At 43.8% G+C, this 19,609-nt stretch overlaps 1 protein-coding gene across 3 annotated transcripts in view; it reads right to left on the reverse strand.

Moving 5' to 3' along the window:
- The window catches only part of LOC311136975 (TBC1 domain family member 23), a 117,602-nt gene that overhangs the window by 27,217 nt on the left and 70,776 nt on the right, over positions 1–19,609 (reverse strand). For all 3 annotated transcript variants that reach the window (XR_014613910.1, XM_084171312.1, XM_084171311.1), the window contains 3 exons: positions 19,152–19,240; positions 14,681–14,816; positions 11,687–11,881 (listed from right to left, as the gene is read on the reverse strand). Coding sequence is in view for 2 of the 3 variants with exons in the window: in XM_084171312.1 (XP_084027438.1) it covers positions 11,687–11,881; positions 14,681–14,816; positions 19,152–19,240 (420 nt within the window). In the remaining variant the exon portion in view is untranslated. The remainder of the gene's footprint in view (positions 1–11,686; positions 11,882–14,680; positions 14,817–19,151; positions 19,241–19,609) is intronic.

The raw sequence follows: 19,609 nt of genomic DNA on the forward strand, positions 1-19,609 counted from the left end.
ATAGCAGAGACTGTTAGACTGATAGCACAGAGACTGTTAGACTGATAGCACAGAGGGACCAGAGACTGATAGCACAGAGACTGTTAGACTGATAGCACAGAGACTGTTAGACTGACAGCACAGAGACTGTTATACCGATAGCACAGAGACTGTTAGACTGACAGCACAGAGACTGTTAGACTGATAGCACAGAGACTGTTAGACTGATAGCCCAGAGACTGTTAGACTGATAGCACAGAGGGACCAGAGACTGATAGCACAGATACTGTTAGACTGATAGCACAGAGACTGTTAGACTGATAGCACAGAGACTGTTAGACTGATAGCACAGAGACTGTTAGACTGACAGCACAGAAACTGTTCGACTGATAGCCCAGAGACTGTTCGACTGATAGCCCAGAGACTGTTAGACTGATAGCACAGAGGGACCAGAGACTGATAGCACAGAGACTGTTAGACTGATAGCACAGAGACTGTTAGACTGATAGCACAGAGACTGTTAGACTGATAGCACAGAGACTGTTAGACTGACAGCACAGAAACTGTTCGACTGATAGCCCAGAGACTGTTCGACTGATAGCCCAGAGACTGTTAGACTGATAGCACAGAGGGACCAGATACTGTTAGACTGATAGCACAGAGACTGTTAGACTGACAGCACAGAGGGACTAGAGACTGTTAGACTGATAGCACAGAGACTGTTAGACTGATAGCACAGAGACTGTTAGACTGATAGCACAGAGACTGTTAGACTGATAGCACAGAGACTGTTAGACTGATAGCACAGAGACTGTTAGACTGATAGCCCAGAGACTGTTAGACTGATAGCACAGAGACTGTTAGACTGATAGCACAGAGACTGTTAGACTGATAGCACAGAGACTGTTAGACTGATAGCAGAGAGACTGTTAGACTGATAGCACAGAGACTGTTAGACTGATAGCACAGAGGGACTAGAGACTGTTAGACTGATAGCACAGAGACTGTTAGACTGATAGCACAGAGGGACTAGAGACTGTTAGACTGATAGCACAGAGACTGTTAGACTGATAGCCCAGAGACTGTTAGACTGATAGCACAGAGGGACTAGAGACTGTTAGACTGATAGCACAGAGACTGTTAGACTGATAGCACAGAGACTGTTAGACTGATAGCACAGAGACTGTTAGACTGATAGCACAGAGACTGTTAGACTGATAGCCCAGAGACTGTTAGACTGATAGCACAGAGACTGTTAGACTGATAGCCCAGAGACTGTGAGACTGTTAGACAGATAGCACAGATGGACCAGAGACTGTTAGACTGATAGCACAGAGACTGTTAGACTGACAGCACAGAGACTGTTATACTGACAGCACAGAGACTGTTAGACTGACAGCACAGAGACTGTTATACTGATAGCACAGAGACTGTTAGACTGATAGCCCAGAGACTGTTAGACTGATAGCCCAGAGACTGTTAGACTGATAGCACAGAGGGACCAGAGACTGATAGACTGATAGCACAGAGACTGTTAGACTGATAGCACATAGGGACTAGAGACTGTTAGACTGATAGCCCAGAGACTGTTAGACTGATAGCCCAGAGACTGTTAGACTGATAGCACAGAGGGACCAGAGACTGTTAGACTGATAGCACAGAGACTGTTAGACTGATAGCACAGAGACTGTTAGACTGATAGCCCAGAGACTGTTAGACTGATAGCCCAGAGACTGTTAGACTGATAGCACAGAGGGACCAGAGACTGTTAGACTGATAGCACATAGACTGTTAGACTGATAGCACAGAGACTGTTAGACTGATAGCACAGAGACTGTGAGACTGTTAGACTGATAGCACAGAGGGACCAGAGACTGATAGCACAGAGACTGTTAGACTGATAGCACAGAGACGGTTAGACTGATAGCACAGAGGGACCAGAGACTGTTAGACTGATAGCACAGAGACTGTTAGACTGACAGCACAGAGACTGTTCGACTGATAGCCCAGAGACGGTTAGACTGATAGCCCAGAGACTGTTAGACTGATAGCACAGAGGGACCAGAGACTGATAGACTGATAGCACAGAGACTGTTAGACTGATAGCACAGATACTGTTAGACTGATAGCACAGAGGGACCAGAGACTGTTAGACTGATAGCACAGAGACTGTTAGACTGATAGCCCAGAGACTGTTAGACTGATAGCACAGAGACTGTTAGACTGATAGCCCAGAGACTGTTAGACTGATAGCACAGAGACTGTTAGACTGATAGCCCAGAGACTGTTAGACTGATAGCACAGAGACTGTTAGACTGATAGCCCAGAGACTGTGAGACTGTTAGACAGATAGCACAGATGGACCAGAGACTGTTACACTGATAGCACAGAGACTGTTATACTGATAGCACAGAGACTGTTAGACTGATAGCCCAGAGACTGTTAGACTGATAGCCCAGAGACTGTTAGACTGATAGCACAGAGACTGTTAGACTGATAGCCCAGAGACTGTTAGACTGATAGCCCAGAGACTGTTAGACTGATAGCACAGAGGGACCAGAGACTGATAGACTGATAGCACAGAGACTGTTAGACTGATAGCACATAGGGACTAGAGACTGTTAGACTGATAGCACAGAGACTGTTAGACTGATAGCCCAGAGACTGTTAGACTGATAGCACAGAGGGACCAGAGACTGTTAGACTGATAGCACAGAGACTGTTAGACTGATAGCACAGAGACTGTTAGACTGATAGCACAGAGACTGTTAGACTGATAGCCCAGAGACTGTTGGACTGATAGCACAGAGGGACCAGAGACTGTTAGACTGATAGCACAGAGACTGTTAGACTGATAGCACAGAGACTGTTAGACTGATAGCACAGAGACTGTGAGACTGTTAGACTGATAGCACAGAGGGACCAGAGACTGATAGACTGATAGCACAGAGACTGTTAGACTGATAGCACAGATACTGTTAGACTGATAGCACAGAGGGACCAGAGACTGTTAGACTGATAGCACAGAGACTGTTAGACTGATAGCACAGAGACTGTTAGACTGATAGCCCAGAGACTGTTAGACTGATAGCCCAGAGACTGTTAGACTGATAGCACAGAGGGACCAGAGACTGATAGACTGATAGCACAGAGACTGTTAGACTGATAGCACAGAGACTGTTAGACTGATAGCACAGAGACTGTTAGACTGATAGCACAGAGACTGTTAGACTGACAGCACAGAAACTGTTCGACTGATAGCCCAGAGACTGTTCGACTGATAGCCCAGAGACTGTTAGACTGATAGCACAGAGGGACCAGATACTGTTAGACTGATAGCACAGAGACTGTTAGACTGACAGCACAGAGGGACTAGAGACTGTTAGACTGATAGCACAGAGACTGTTAGACTGATAGCACAGAGACTGTTAGACTGATAGCACAGAGACTGTTAGACTGATAGCACAGAGACTGTTAGACTGATAGCACAGAGACTGTTAGACTGATAGCACAGAGACTGTTAGACTGATAGCCCAGAGACTGTTAGACTGATAGCACAGAGACTGTTAGACTGATAGCACAGAGACTGTTAGACTGATAGCACAGAGGGACCAGAGACTGTTAGACTGATAAAACAGAGACTGTTAGACTGACAGCACAGAGACTGTTCGACTGATAGCCCAGAGACGGTTAGACTGATAGCCCAGAGACTGTTAGACTGATAGCACAGAGGGACCAGAGACTGATAGACTGATAGCACAGAGACTGTTAGACTGATAGCACAGATACTGTTAGACTGATAGCACAGAGGGACCAGAGACTGTTAGACTGATAGCACAGAGACTGTTAGACTGATAGCACAGAGACTGTTAGACTGATAGCCCAGAGACTGTTAGACTGATAGCCCAGAGACTGTTAGACTGATAGCACAGAGGGACCAGAGACTGTTAGACTGATAGCACAGATACTGTTAGACTGATAGCCCAGAGACTGTTAGACTGATAGCACAGAGGGACCAGAGACTGATAGACTGATAGCACAGAGACTGTTAGACTGATAGCACAGAGACTGTTAGACTGATAGCACAGAGACTGTTAGACTGATAGCACAGAGACTGTTAGACTGACAGCACAGAAACTGTTCGACTGATAGCCCAGAGACTGTTCGACTGATAGCCCAGAGACTGTTAGACTGATAGCACAGAGGGACCAGATACTGTTAGACTGATAGCACAGAGACTGTTAGACTGACAGCACAGAGGGACTAGAGACTGTTAGACTGATAGCACAGAGACTGTTAGACTGATAGCACAGAGACTGTTAGACTGATAGCACAGAGACTGTTAGACTGATAGCACAGAGACTGTTAGACTGATAGCACAGAGACTGTTAGACTGATAGCACAGAGACTGATAGCCCAGAGACTGTTAGACTGATAGCACAGAGACTGTTAGACTGATAGCACAGAGACTGTTAGACTGATAGCACAGAGACTGTTAGACTGATAGCACAGAGGGACTAGAGACTGTTAGACTGATAGCACAGAGACTGTTAGACTGATAGCCCAGAGACTGTTAGACTGATAGCACAGAGGGACTAGAGACTGTTAGACTGATAGCACAGAGACTGTTAGACTGATAGCCCAGAGACTGTTAGACTGATAGCACAGAGACTGTTAGACTGATAGCACAGAGACTGTTAGACTGATAGCACAGAGACTGTTAGACTGATAGCACAGAGACTGTTAGACTGATAGCACAGAGACTGTTAGACTGATAGCACAGAGACTGTTAGACTGATAGCCCAGAGACTGTGAGACTGTTAGACAGATAGCACAGATGGACCAGAGACTGTTAGACTGATAGCACAGAGACTGTTAGACTGACAGCACAGAGACTGTTATACTGACAGCACAGAGACTGTTAGACTGACAGCACAGAGACTGTTATACTGATAGCACAGAGACTGTTATACTGATAGCACAGAGACTGTTAGACTGATAGCCCAGAGACTGTTAGACTGATAGCCCAGAGACTGATAGACTGATAGCACAGAGACTGTTAGACTGATAGCACATAGGGACTAGAGACTGTTAGACTGATAGCACAGAGACTGTTAGACTGATAGCCCAGAGACTGTTAGACTGATAGCACAGAGGGACCAGAGACTGTTAGACTGATAGCACAGAGACTGTTAGACTGATAGCACAGAGACTGTTAGACTGATAGCCCAGAGACTGTTAGACTGATAGCCCAGAGACTGTTAGACTGATAGCACAGAGGGACCAGAGACTGTTAGACTGATAGCACAGAGACTGTTAGACTGATAGCACAGAGACTGTTAGACTGACAGCACAGAAACTGTTCGACTGATAGCCCAGAGACTGTTCGACTGATAGCCCAGAGACTGTTAGACTGATAGCACAGAGGGACCAGATACTGTTAGACTGATAGCACAGAGACTGTTAGACTGACAGCACAGAGGGACTAGAGACTGTTAGACTGATAGCACAGAGACTGTTAGACTGATAGCACAGAGACTGTTAGACTGATAGCACAGAGACTGTTAGACTGATAGCACAGAGACTGTTAGACTGATAGCACAGAGACTGTTAGACTGATAGCCCAGAGACTGTTAGACTGATAGCACAGAGACTGTTAGACTGATAGCACAGAGACTGTTAGACTGATAGCACAGAGACTGTTAGACTGATAGCAGAGAGACTGTTAGACTGATAGCACAGAGACTGTTAGACTGATAGCACAGAGGGACTAGAGACTGTTAGACTGATAGCACAGAGACTGTTAGACTGATAGCCCAGAGACTGTTAGACTGATAGCACAGAGGGACTAGAGACTGTTAGACTGATAGCACAGAGACTGTTAGACTGATAGCCCAGAGACTGTTAGACTGATAGCACAGAGACTGTTAGACTGATAGCACAGAGACTGTTAGACTGATAGCCCAGAGACTGTTAGACTGATAGCACAGAGACTGTTAGACTGATAGCCCAGAGACTGTGAGACTGTTAGACAGATAGCACAGATGGACCAGAGACTGTTAGACTGATAGCACAGAGACTGTTAGACTGACAGCACAGAGACTGTTATACTGACAGCACAGAGACTGTTAGACTGACAGCACATAGACTGTTATACTGATAGCACAGAGACTGTTAGACTGATAGCCCAGAGACTGTTAGACTGATAGCCCAGAGACTGTTAGACTGATAGCACAGAGGGACCAGAGACTGATAGACTGATAGCACAGAGACTGTTAGACTGATAGCACATAGGGACTAGAGACTGTTAGACTGATAGCCCAGAGACTGTTAGACTGATAGCCCAGAGACTGTTAGACTGATAGCACAGAGGGACCAGAGACTGTTAGACTGATAGCACAGAGACTGTTAGACTGATAGCACAGAGACTGTTAGACTGATAGCCCAGAGACTGTTAGACTGATAGCCCAGAGACTGTTAGACTGATAGCACAGAGGGACCAGAGACTGTTAGACTGATAGCACATAGACTGTTAGACTGATAGCACAGAGACTGTTAGACTGATAGCACAGAGACTGTGAGACTGTTAGACTGATAGCACAGAGGGACCAGAGACTGATAGCACAGAGACTGTTAGATTGATAGCACAGAGACGGTTAGACTGATAGCACAAAGGGACCAGAGACTGTTAGACTGATAGCACAGAGACTGTTAGACTGACAGCACAGAGACTGTTCGACTGATAGCCCAGAGACGGTTAGACTGATAGCCCAGAGACTGTTAGACTGATAGCACAGAGGGACCAGAGACTGATAGACTGATAGCACAGAGACTGTTAGACTGATAGCACAGATACTGTTAGACTGATAGCACAGAGGGACCAGAGACTGTTAGACTGATAGCACAGAGACTGTTAGACTGATAGCCCAGAGACTGTTAGACTGATAGCACAGAGACTGTTAGACTGATAGCCCAGAGACTGTTAGACTGATAGCACAGAGACTGTTAGACTGATAGCCCAGAGACTGTTAGACTGATAGCACAGAGACTGTTAGACTGATAGCCCAGAGACTGTGAGACTGTTAGACAGATAGCACAGATGGACCAGAGACTGTTACACTGATAGCACAGAGACTGTTATACTGATAGCCCAGAGACTGTTAGACTGATAGCCCAGAGACTGTTAGACTGATAGCCCAGAGACTGTTAGACTGATAGCACAGAGACTGTTAGACTGATAGCCCAGAGACTGTTAGACTGATAGCCCAGAGACTGTTAGACTGATAGCACAGAGGGACCAGAGACTGATAGACTGATAGCACAGAGACTGTTAGACTGATAGCACATAGGGACTAGAGACTGTTAGACTGATAGCACAGAGACTGTTAGACTGATAGCCCAGAGACTGTTAGACTGATAGCACAGAGGGACCAGAGACTGTTAGACTGATAGCACAGAGACTGTTAGACTGATAGCACAGAGACTGTTAGACTGATAGCACAGAGACTGTTAGACTGATAGCCCAGAGACTGTTGGACTGATAGCACAGAGGGACCAGAGACTGTTAGACTGATAGCACAGAGACTGTTAGACTGATAGCACAGAGACTGTTAGACTGATAGCACAGAGACTGTGAGACTGTTAGACTGATAGCACAGAGGGACCAGAGACTGATAGACTGATAGCACAGAGACTGTTAGACTGATAGCACAGAGACTGTTAGACTGATAGCACAGAGGGACCAGAGACTGTTAGACTGATAAAACAGAGACTGTTAGACTGACAGCACAGAGACTGTTCGACTGATAGCCCAGAGACGGTTAGACTGATAGCCCAGAGACTGTTAGACTGATAGCACAGAGGGACCAGAGACTGATAGACTGATAGCACAGAGACTGTTAGACTGATAGCACAGATACTGTTAGACTGATAGCACAGAGGGACCAGAGACTGTTAGACTGATAGCACAGAGACTGTTAGACTGATAGCACAGAGACTGTTAGACTGATAGCCCAGAGACTGTTAGACTGATAGCCCAGAGACTGTTAGACTGATAGCACAGAGGGACCAGAGACTGTTAGACTGATAGCACAGATACTGTTAGACTGATAGCCCAGAGACTGTTAGACTGATAGCACAGAGGGACCAGAGACTGATAGACTGATAGCACAGATACTGTTAGACTGATAGCCCAGAGACTGTTAGACTGATAGCACAGAGGGACCAGAGACTGATAGACTGATAGCACAGAGACTGTTAGACTGATAGCACAGAGACTGTTAGACTGATAGCACAGAGACTGTTAGACTGATAGCACAGAGACTGTTAGACTGACAGCACAGAAACTGTTAGACTGATAGCACAGAGACTGTTAGACTGACAGCACAGAAACTGTTCGACTGATAGCCCAGAGACTGTTCGACTGATAGCCCAGAGACTGTTAGACTGATAGCACAGAGGGACCAGATACTGTTAGACTGATAGCACAGAGACTGTTAGACTGACAGCACAGAGGGACTAGAGACTGTTAGACTGATAGCACAGAGACTGTTAGACTGATAGCACAGAGACTGTTAGACTGATAGCACAGAGACTGTTAGACTGATAGCACAGAGACTGTTAGACTGATAGCACAGAGACTGTTAGACTGATAGCACAGAGACTGTTAGACTGATAGCCCAGAGACTGTTAGACTGATAGCACAGAGGGACCAGATACCGTTAGACTGATAGCACAGAGACTGTTAGACTGACAGCACAGAGGGACTAGATACTGTTAGACTGATAGCACAGAGACTGTTAGACTGATAGCACAGAGACTGTTAGACTGATAGCACAGAGACTGTTAGACTGATAGCACAGACTGTTAGACTGATAGCACAGAGACTGTTAGACTGATAGCACAGAGACTGTTAGACTGATAGCCCAGAGACTGTTAGACTGATAGCACAGAGACTGTTAGACTGATAGCACAGAGACTGTTAGACTGATAGCACAGAGACTGTTAGACTGATAGCACAGAGACTGTTAGACTGATAGCAGAGAGACTGTTAGACTGATAGCACAGAGGGACTAGAGACTGTTAGACTGATAGCACAGAGACTGTTAGACTGATAGCCCAGAGACTGTTAGACTGATAGCACAGAGGGACTAGAGACTGTTAGACTGATAGCACAGAGACTGTTAGACTGATAGCCCAGAGACTGTTAGACTGATAGCACAGAGACTGTTAGACTGATAGCACAGAGACTGTTAGACTGATAGCACAGAGACTGTTAGACTGATAGCACAGAGACTGTTAGACTGATAGCCCAGAGACTGTTAGACTGATAGCACAGAGACTGTTAGACTGATAGCCCAGAGACTGTGAGACTGTTAGACAGATAGCACAGATGGACCAGAGACTGTTAGACTGATAGCACAGAGACTGTTAGACTGACAGCACAGAGACTGTTATACTGACAGCACAGAGACTGTTAGACTGACAGCACAGAGACTGTTATACTGATAGCACAGAGACTGTTATACTGATAGCACAGAGACTGTTAGACTGATAGCCCAGAGACTGTTAGACTGATAGCCCAGAGACTGTTAGACTGATAGCACAGAGGGACCAGAGACTGATAGACTGATAGCACAGAGACTGTTAGACTGATAGCACATAGGGACTAGAGACTGTTAGACTGATAGCACAGAGACTGTTAGACTGATAGCCCAGAGACTGTTAGACTGATAGCACAGAGGGACCAGAGACTGTTAGACTGATAGCACAGAGACTGTTAGACTGATAGCACAGAGACTGTTAGACTGATAGCCCAGAGACTGTTAGACTGATAGCCCAGAGACTGTTAGACTGATAGCACAGAGGGACCAGAGACTGTTAGACTGATAGCACATAGACTGTTAGACTGATAGCACAGAGACTGTTAGACTGATAGCACAGAGACTGTGAGACTGTTAGACTGATAGCACAGAGGGACCAGAGACTGATAGACTGATAGCACAGAGACTGTTAGACTGATAGCACAGAGACGGTTAGACTGATAGCACAGAGGGACCAGAGACTGTTAGACTGACAGCACAGAGACTGTTCGACTGATAGCCCAGAGACGGTTAGACTGATAGCCCAGAGACTGTTAGACTGATAGCACAGAGGGACCAGAGACTGATAGACTGATAGCACAGAGACTGTTAGACTGATAGCACAGATACTGTTAGACTGATAGCACAGAGGGACCAGAGACTGTTAGACTGATAGCACAGAGACTGTTAGACTGATAGCACAGAGACTGTTAGACTGATAGCCCAGAGACTGTTAGACTGATAGCACAGAGGGACCAGAGACTGTTAGACTGATAGCACAGGTACTGTTAGACTGATAGCCCAGAGACTGTTAGACTGATAGCACAGAGGGACCAGAGACTGATAGACTGATAGCACAGAGACTGTTAGACTGATAGCACAGAGGGACCAGAGACTGATAGCAGAGACTGTTAGACTGATAGCACAGAGACTGTTAGACTGATAGCACAGAGGGACCAGAGACTGATAGCACAGAGACTGTTAGACTGATAGCACAGAGACTGTTAGACTGACAGCACAGAGACTGTTATACCGATAGCACAGAGACTGTTAGACTGACAGCACAGAGACTGTTAGACTGATAGCACAGAGACTGTTAGACTGACAGCACAGAGACTGTTAGACTGATAGCACAGAGACTGTTAGACTGATAGCACAGAGGGACCAGAGTGTTAGACTGATAGCCCAGAGACTGTTAGACTGATAGCACAGAGACTGTTAGACTGATAGCACAGAGGGACCAGAGACTGTTAGACTGATAGCACAGAGACTGTTAGACCGACAGCACAGAGACTGTTAGACTGATAGCCCAGAGACTGTTAGACTGATAGCCCAGAGACTGTTAGACTGATAGCCCAGAGACTGTTAGACTGATAGCCCAGAGACTGTTAGACTGATAGCACAGAGGGACCAGAGACTGTTAGACTGATAGCACAGAGACTGTTAGACCGACAGCACAGAGACTGTTAGACTGATAGCCCAGAGACTGTTAGACTGATAGCACAGAGACTGTTAGACTGATAGCACAGAGGGACCAGAGTGTTAGACTGATAGCCCAGAGACTGTTAGACTGATAGCACAGAGACTGTTAGACTGATAGCACAGAGGGACCAGAGACTGTTAGACTGATAACACAGAGACTGTTAGACTGATAGCACAGAGACTGTTAGACTGATAGCCCAGAGACTGTTAGACTGATAGCCCAGAGACTGTTAGACTGATAGCCCAGAGACTGTTAGACTGATAGCCCAGAGACTGTTAGACTGATAGCACAGAGGGACCAGAGACTGTTAGACTGATAGCACAGAGACTGTTAGACCGACAGCACAGAGACTGTTAGACTGATAGCCCAGAGACTGTTAGACTGATAGCCCAGAGACTGTTAGACTGATAGCCCAGAGACTGTTAGACTGATAGCCCAGAGACTGTTAGACTGATAGCCCAGAGACTGTTAGACTGATAGCACAGAGACTGTTAGACTGATAGCACAGAGACTGTTAGACTGATAGCACAGAGACTGTTAGACTGGTAGCACAGAGACTGTTAGACTGATAGCACAGAGGTACCAGAGACTGTTAGACGAGTCCGAGAGAGAGACAGTACCCATACGATCAGTTAGTCAGTACCTCTCCACAGCAGAAATCTCTATTCCAGCAGTGTTGCTGTTGCCGAACTTGAAGGTGATGAGTTCTGGGTGTTTCTTCTTGGAGGTGATCTTGACCACGCTGTTGAGGGCCTGTCTGGACTGGATATAGGCAAAACCCTTCCTGGACGCGATCTCCCTCAGACAGTACATGTGGGTCGCTGTGATCAGCAGGTGACTGGTGAAACAGGAACCATATTACATTAGAAACAGGAACAATGTTGCATGTTAGTTCATCTAATTAATGAAGGTAACCATTAGCGGATCAGGGATAATCTTTCTGGGTTCATGTACTAAAACATACAATAGACAAGACAATATAAATAAGAAACTGGTAATGGCGTCATCAAACTGCTATGGATGAGTTCTCTCTCTCTCTCTACGTAGAGGGCTGTCTCCTGACCATATCTCACTGACTATGCAGCACTGTTGATGGCCTTACAATCAAATCTAATCTAATGATTTTTTTTACTAAGCCCTTTTTACATCAGCAGTTGTCACAAAGCGCTTTACAGTTAACTGGCCTCACCTGGGGAGCATGTCTCTATTGTAACAGGTAACTCACCTGGGGGACATGTCTCTATTGTAACAGGTAACTCACCTGGGGAACATGTCTCTATTGTAACAGGTAACTCACCTGGGGAACATGTCTCTATTGTAACAGGTAACTCACCTGGGGAGCATGTCTCTATTGTAACAGGTAACTCACCTGGGGGACATGTCTCTATTGTAACAGGTAACTCACCTGGGGAACATGTCTCTATTGTAACAGGTAACTCACCTGGGGAACATGTCTCTATTGTAACAGGTAACTCACCTGGGGAGCATGTCTCTATTGTAACAGGTAACTCACCTGGGGGACATGTCTCTATTGTAACAGGTAACTCACCTGGGGAACATGTCTCTATTGTAACAGGTAACTCACCTGGGGAACATGTCTCTATTGTAACAGGTAACTCACCTGGGGAACATGTCTCTATTGTAACAGGTAACTCACCTGGGGAACATGTCTCTATTGTAACAGGTAACTCACCTGGGGAACATGTGTTTATTGTAACAGGTAACTCACCTGGGGAACATGTCTCTATTGTAACAGGTAACTCACCTGGGGAACATGTCTCTATTGTAACAGGTAACTCACCTGGGGAACATGTCTCTATTGTAACAGGTAACTCACCTGGGGAACATGTCTCTATTGTAACAGGTAACTCACCTGGGGAACATGTCTCTATTGTAACAGGTAACTCACCTGGGGAACATGTCTCTATTGTAACAGGTTACTCACCTGGGGAACATGTCTCTATTGTAACAGGTAACTCACCTGGGGAACATGTCTCTATTGTAACAGGTAACTCACCTGGGGAACATGTCTCTATTGTAACAGGTAACTCACCTGGGGAACATGTCTCTATTGTAACAGGTAACTCACCTGGGGAACATGTCTCTATTGTAACAGGTAACTCACCTGGGGAACATGTCTCTATTGTAACAGGTAACTCACCTGGGGAACATGTCTCTATTGTAACAGGTAACTCACCTGGGGAACATGTCTCTATTGTAACAGGTAACTCACCTGGGGAACATGTGTTTATTGTAACAGGTAACTCACCTGGGGAACATGTCTCTATTGTAACAGGTAACTCACCTGGGGAACATGTCTCTATTGTAACAGGTAACTCACCTGGGGAACATGTCTCTATTGTAACAGGTAACTCACCTGGGGAACATGTCTCTATTGTAACAGGTAACTCACCTGGGGAACATGTCTCTATTGTAACAGGTAACTCACCTGGGGAACATGTCTCTATTGTAACAGGTAACTCACCTGGGGAACATGTCTCTATTGTAACAGGTAACTCACCTGGGGAACATGTCTCTATTGTAACAGGTAACTCACCTGGGGAACATGTCTCTATTGTAACAGGTAACTCACCTGGGGAACATGTCTCTATTGTAACAGGTAACTCACCTGGGGAACATGTCTCTATTGTAACAGGTAACTCACCTGGGGAACATGTCTCTATTGTAACAGGTAACTCACCTGGGGAACATGTCTCTATTGTAACAGGTAACTCACCTGGGGAACATGTCTCTATTGTAACAGGTTACTCACCTGGGGAACATGTCTCTATTGTAACAGGTAACTCACCTGGGGAACATGTCTCTATTGTAACAGGTAACTCACCTGGGGAACATGTCTCTATTGTAACAGGTAACTCACCTGGGGAACATGTCTCTATTGTAACAGGTAACTCACCTGGGGAACATGTCTCTATTGTAACAGGTAACTCACCTGGGGAACATGTCTCTATTGTAACAGGTAACTCACCTGGGGAACATGTCTCTATTGTAACAGGTAACTCACCTGGGGAACATGTCTCTATTGTAACAGGTAACTCACCTGGGGAACATGTGTTTATTGTAACAGGTAACTCACCTGGGGAACATGTCTCTATTGTAACAGGTAACTCACCTGGGGAACATGTCTCTATTGTAACAGGTAACTCACCTGGGGAACATGTCTCTATTGTAACAGGTAACTCACCTGGGGAACATGTCTCTATTGTAACAGGTAACTCACCTGGGGAACATGTCTCTATTGTAACAGGTAACTCACCTGGGGAACATGTCTCTATTGTAACAGGTAACTCACCTGGGGAACATGTCTCTATTGTAACAGGTAACTCACCTGGGGAACATGTCTCTATTGTAACAGGTAACTCACCTGGGGAACATGTCTCTATTGTAACAGGTAACTCACCTGGGGAACATGTCTCTATTGTAACAGGTAACTCACCTGGGGAACATGTCTCTATTGTAACAGGTAACTCACCTGGGGAATATGTGTTTATTGTAACAGGTAACTCACCTGGGGAACATGTCTCTATTGTAACAGGTAACTCACCTGGGGAACATGTCTCTATTGTAACAGGTAACTCACCTGGGGAACATGTCTCTATTGTAACAGGTAACTCACCTGGGGAACATGTGTCCGGTCTCCTTGACCTCATTACAGGGAACATGGTGCTTCACGTCTGGCTTGTTGATCCACGTCTGGATGTTTACGATCTCCTTCCTGTCATCATCCGACATGGACGAGCTGTCAATCTCATCTGAACAGACAGACAGAGAGAGAGTTACAGCCATAGAGTTAAAACTAGATCAATAGTTAGGTCAACTAGTGCAGGGGTTCCCAATAGTTGTTGCTTTCTGATCCACCAATTGAGTTGTCTGTTGAGTCACGACCCCACATCAGGGTGAGAGGTGACCCCTGCCGTGACCCACAGGTGGGCACCGACCCACAGTTTGGGAACCACTGAACTAGTGGTGAGTAGGGCTGTGGCGGTCATGACATTTCGTCAGCCGGTGACTGTCAAGCAAATAACTGCCGGTCTCACGGTAAATGACCTTTAATTAACATAAAACACATTTAGCATCTCCTGTCTTCCACACATAGCCTACAAGCCACTGATGCAAACCTTTGGAACATCTGCATTTTAAAAAGTCTAATAAATCCATGTAATATAGCCTACACCATCACAATATATCCATTATCGTCATGATATGAAACTAATTTATATTTCAGAAGAACAGAATAGCATACTCTGAGTTGTCCTTATGTTACGTCCTGATCTGGCTATGCCAAATGGCTGTGGGCTACACTAGTTCATTTAGCAGACAAGAATTCCGTGGCATTATTTTATAGTATGAAGAATACAATCGAACAAAGCTGAATAAAATAAAAATGATATATTCTCCAAACGATTTGAGGGAGTGTGCACATGCTGCTGTGATGGAAAATGTTATGTTTGTGCTTTTCTAATAACCAATTTCTGTGTTCATGCAAGTGACTGATTGAACGAATCCTCACTATCAGTATCTGCAATTTGGCAGTACGCCAAGAACCTTGTTTTGAGACTGAAATAATATCTCTGTTTCAAGGTCTCAACTTAGAGAGAAGAAGCCTTGAAGTATTGGTCGGTCACATGCATGCACCAAACGTTATATGATTAATTAATTATGAATGCTGAATAAGCTAAATCATGCCTACAGTTGAAGTTTACATAAACCTTAGCCAAATATATTTACAACTCAGTTTTTCACAATTCCTGACATTTAACACTAGTAAAAATTCCCTGTCTTAGGTCAGTTAGGATCACCACTTTATTTTAAGAATGTGAAATGTCAGAATAATAGTAGAGAGAATGATTTCTTTCAGCTTTTAATTCTTTCATCACATTCCCAGTGTGTCAGAAGTTTACATACACTCAATTAGTATTTGGTAGCATTGCCTTTAAATTGTTTACTTGGGTCAAACGTTTCGGGTAGCCTTCCACAAGCTTCCCACAATAAGTTGGGTGAATTTTGGCCCATTCGTCCTGACTGAGCTGGTGTAACTGAGTCAGGTTTGTAGGCCTCCTTGCTTGCACACGCTTTTTCAGTTCTGCCCACAAATGTTCTATAGGATTGAGGTCAGGGCTTTGTGATGGCCACTCCAATACCTTGACTTTGTTGTCCTTAAGCCATTTTGCCATAACTTTGGAAGTATGCTTGGGGTCATTGTCCATTTGGAAGACCCATTTGCGAACAAACTTTAACTTCTTGACTGATGTCTTGAGATGTTGCTTCAATATATCCACATAATTTTCCTTCCTCATGATGCCATCTATTTTGTGAAGTGCACCAGTCCCTCCTGCAGCAAAGCACCCCCACAGCATGATGCTGCCATCCCCGTGCTTCACGGTTGGGATGGTGTTCTAGCCTATAGAAAGCTGATGGGATCCTCATCTTTTTAATAGAGGCCATCACTCTGTTTTGTCATGCGATTGCATAGCCTATAGACGTAGCAACATGAGCACGTGGGCTCTCATGAAGTGTTGGATGATATTTTCGAATACATTTGCATTGATGTCAGAGTGATTAGAGGGACAATAGAGTGCTGAGTACCAGGCAGGTAGCAAGTTTGGTAGGCTACTAACAGTGGTGTAAAGTACTTAAGTAAAAAATACTTTAAAGTACTACTTAAGTCGTTTTTTGGGGTACCTGTACTTTACTATTTATATGTTTGACTATTTTCACTTTTACTCCACTACATTCCTAAAGAAAATAATTTACTTTTTACTCCATACATTTTCCCTGAAACCCAAAAAGAACTTGTTACATTTCGAATGCTTAGCAAGACAGGAAAATGGTCCAATTCACGCACTTATCAAGAGAACATCCCTGGTCATCCCTACTGCCTCTGATCTGGCGGAATCCCTAAACACAAATGCTTAGTTTGTAAATTATGTCTGAGTGTTGGAGTGTGCCCCTGGCTATCCGTAAATTTAAAAAACAAGAAAATCGTGCCGTCTGGTTTGCTTAATATAAGGAATTTTAAATGATTTATCATTTTACTTTTGATACTTAAGTATATTTTCGCAATTACATTTACTTTTGATACTTAAGTATATCTAAAACCAAATACTTTTAAACTTTTACTCAAGTAGTATTTTGCTGGGTGACTTTCACTATTACTTGAGTCATTTTCTATTAAGGTATCTTTACTTTTACTCAAGTATGACGATTGGGTACTTTTTCCACCACTGGCTACTAATGACCATCATCAGCATCAGAGCTTGGAGAAGCCTAGTTACCGTGACTAAACGGTCACGTGGAATTTGACTGCCTTCATGACTCGTGACCGCCGGTGTGGCGGTAATACGGTCACCGCAACAGCCCTAGTTGTGAGTCAGGTCTACAGATGGAGAGGAGAACCGGTCTGAAGGAAGGACTGATTGGGGTTCCAGGGTTGTACTAGTATTGTACTAGTTTTGTACTAGTATTGTATTATTGATTGTAGTACTGTAGTATTGTAGTGGTACTTAAGTATTATAGTAGTACTTATTGTAGTAGTAGTGTAGTTTGTATTAATATTGATTGTAGCACTGTAGTACTAATGTAGTAGTATTGATTGTTGTATTACTGTAGTAGTATTGATTGTAGTAGTACTGTAGTAGTATTGATTGTAGTAGTACTGTAGTAGTACTGATTGTAGTAGTGTAGTAGTATTGATTGTAGTAGTACTGTAGTAGTATTGATTGTAGTAGTAGAAGTAGTATTGATTGTAGTAGTGTAGTAGTAGTGATTGTTGTAGTACTGTAGTAGTATTGATTGTGGTAGTGTAGTAGTATTGATTGTTGTAGTAGTGTAGTAGTCTTGATTGCTGTAGTAGTGTAGTAGTATTGATTGTAGTAGTGTAGTAGTATTGATTGTAGTAGTGTAGTAGTATTGATTGTTGTAGTACTGTAGTAGTATTGATTGTAGTAGTAGAAGTAGTATTGCTTGTAGTAGTGTAGTAGTATTGATTGTAGTAGTGTAGTAGTATTGATTGTAGTAGTGTAGTAGTATTGATTGTTGTAGTACTGTAGTAGTATTGATTGTTGTAGTACTGTAGTAGTATTGATTGTTGTAGTACTGTAATATTATTTATTGTTGTAGTACTGTAATAGTATTGATTGTTGTAGTACTGTAGTAGTATTGATTGTTGTAGTACTGTAGTAGTATTGATTGTAGTAGTACTGTAGTAGTATTGATTGTAGTAGTATTGTAGTAGTATTGATTGTAGTAGTACTGTAGTAGTATTGATTGTAGTAGTGTAGTAATATTGATTGTAGCACTGTAGTACTAATGTAGTAGTATTGATTGTTGTAGTACTGTAGTAGTATTGATTGTAGTATTACTGTAGTAGTATTGATTGTAGTAGTAGAAGTAGTATTGATTGTTGTAGTACTGTAGTAGTATTGATTGTTGTAGTACTGTAGTAGTATTGATTGTAGTAGTACTGTAGTAGTATTGATTATAGTAGTACTGTAGTAGTATTGATTGTAGTAGTGTAGTAATATTGATTGTAGCACTGTAGTACTAATGTAGTAGTAGTGATTGTAGTAGTGTAGTAGTATTGATTGTTGTAGTACTGTAGTAGTATTGATTGTAGTAGTAGAAGTAGTATTGATTGTAGTAGTACTGTAGTAGTATTGATTGTAGTAGTGTTGTAGTATTGATTGTAGTAGTGTAGTAGTATTGATTGTTGTAGTACTGTAGTAGTATTGATTGTAGTAGTAGAAGTAGTATTGATTGTAGTAGTATTGATTGTTGTAGTGTAGTAGTATTGATTGTTGTAGTACTGTAGTAGTATTGATTGTAGTAGTGTAGTAGTATTGATTGTAGTAGTGTAGTAGTATTGATTGTAGTACTGTAATAGTATTGATTGTAGTAGTACTGTAGATGTATTTAATTAATTATTAATATGCCATTTAGCAGACGCTTTTATCCAAAGCGACTTACAGTCATGCTTGCATAAATTTTTGTGTATGGGTGGTCCCGGGGATCGAACCCACTACCTTGGCGTTACAAGCGCCGTGCTCTACCAGCTGAGCTACAGAGGACCACAATTTCACAGTAGTTACCTGTATCATACTCTTCCTCATCACCGATGCTGAACACTGGCTTCACTCCTCTGTAAGGTTTTCCAACCCGGTCACTACTGCTCACATGTCTGTTATATAGAAGAGACAAACAAGTCAGACAGGGTTGTTCTTCATTCCTGCCACCCAACATGACACACGCACAGCCACACGCACAGCCACACGCACAGCCACACCCACAGCCACACCCACAGCCACACCCACAGCCACACCCACACCCACAGCCACACGCACAGCCACACCCACAGCCCATCTGGGATTAGTCAGGCAGCTATGCAATGTTACTGTTAGAGGAAGAAGAAATCAGTTAAAGCAGTGGTTCTACAATTACAGCATATTATTAGTGGTGATATCTATATAGATATATATCCAGGGAAACAGTGAACCATAGACCTGGTTATCACCTTGGAGAACAGTGAACCATAGACCTGGTTATCACC

The sequence above is a fragment of the Coregonus lavaretus genome, assembly GCF_964263955.1.
Source record: "Coregonus lavaretus genome assembly, chromosome: 11".
In the NCBI taxonomy this organism is placed as follows: Eukaryota; Metazoa; Chordata; class Actinopteri; order Salmoniformes; family Salmonidae; genus Coregonus; species Coregonus lavaretus.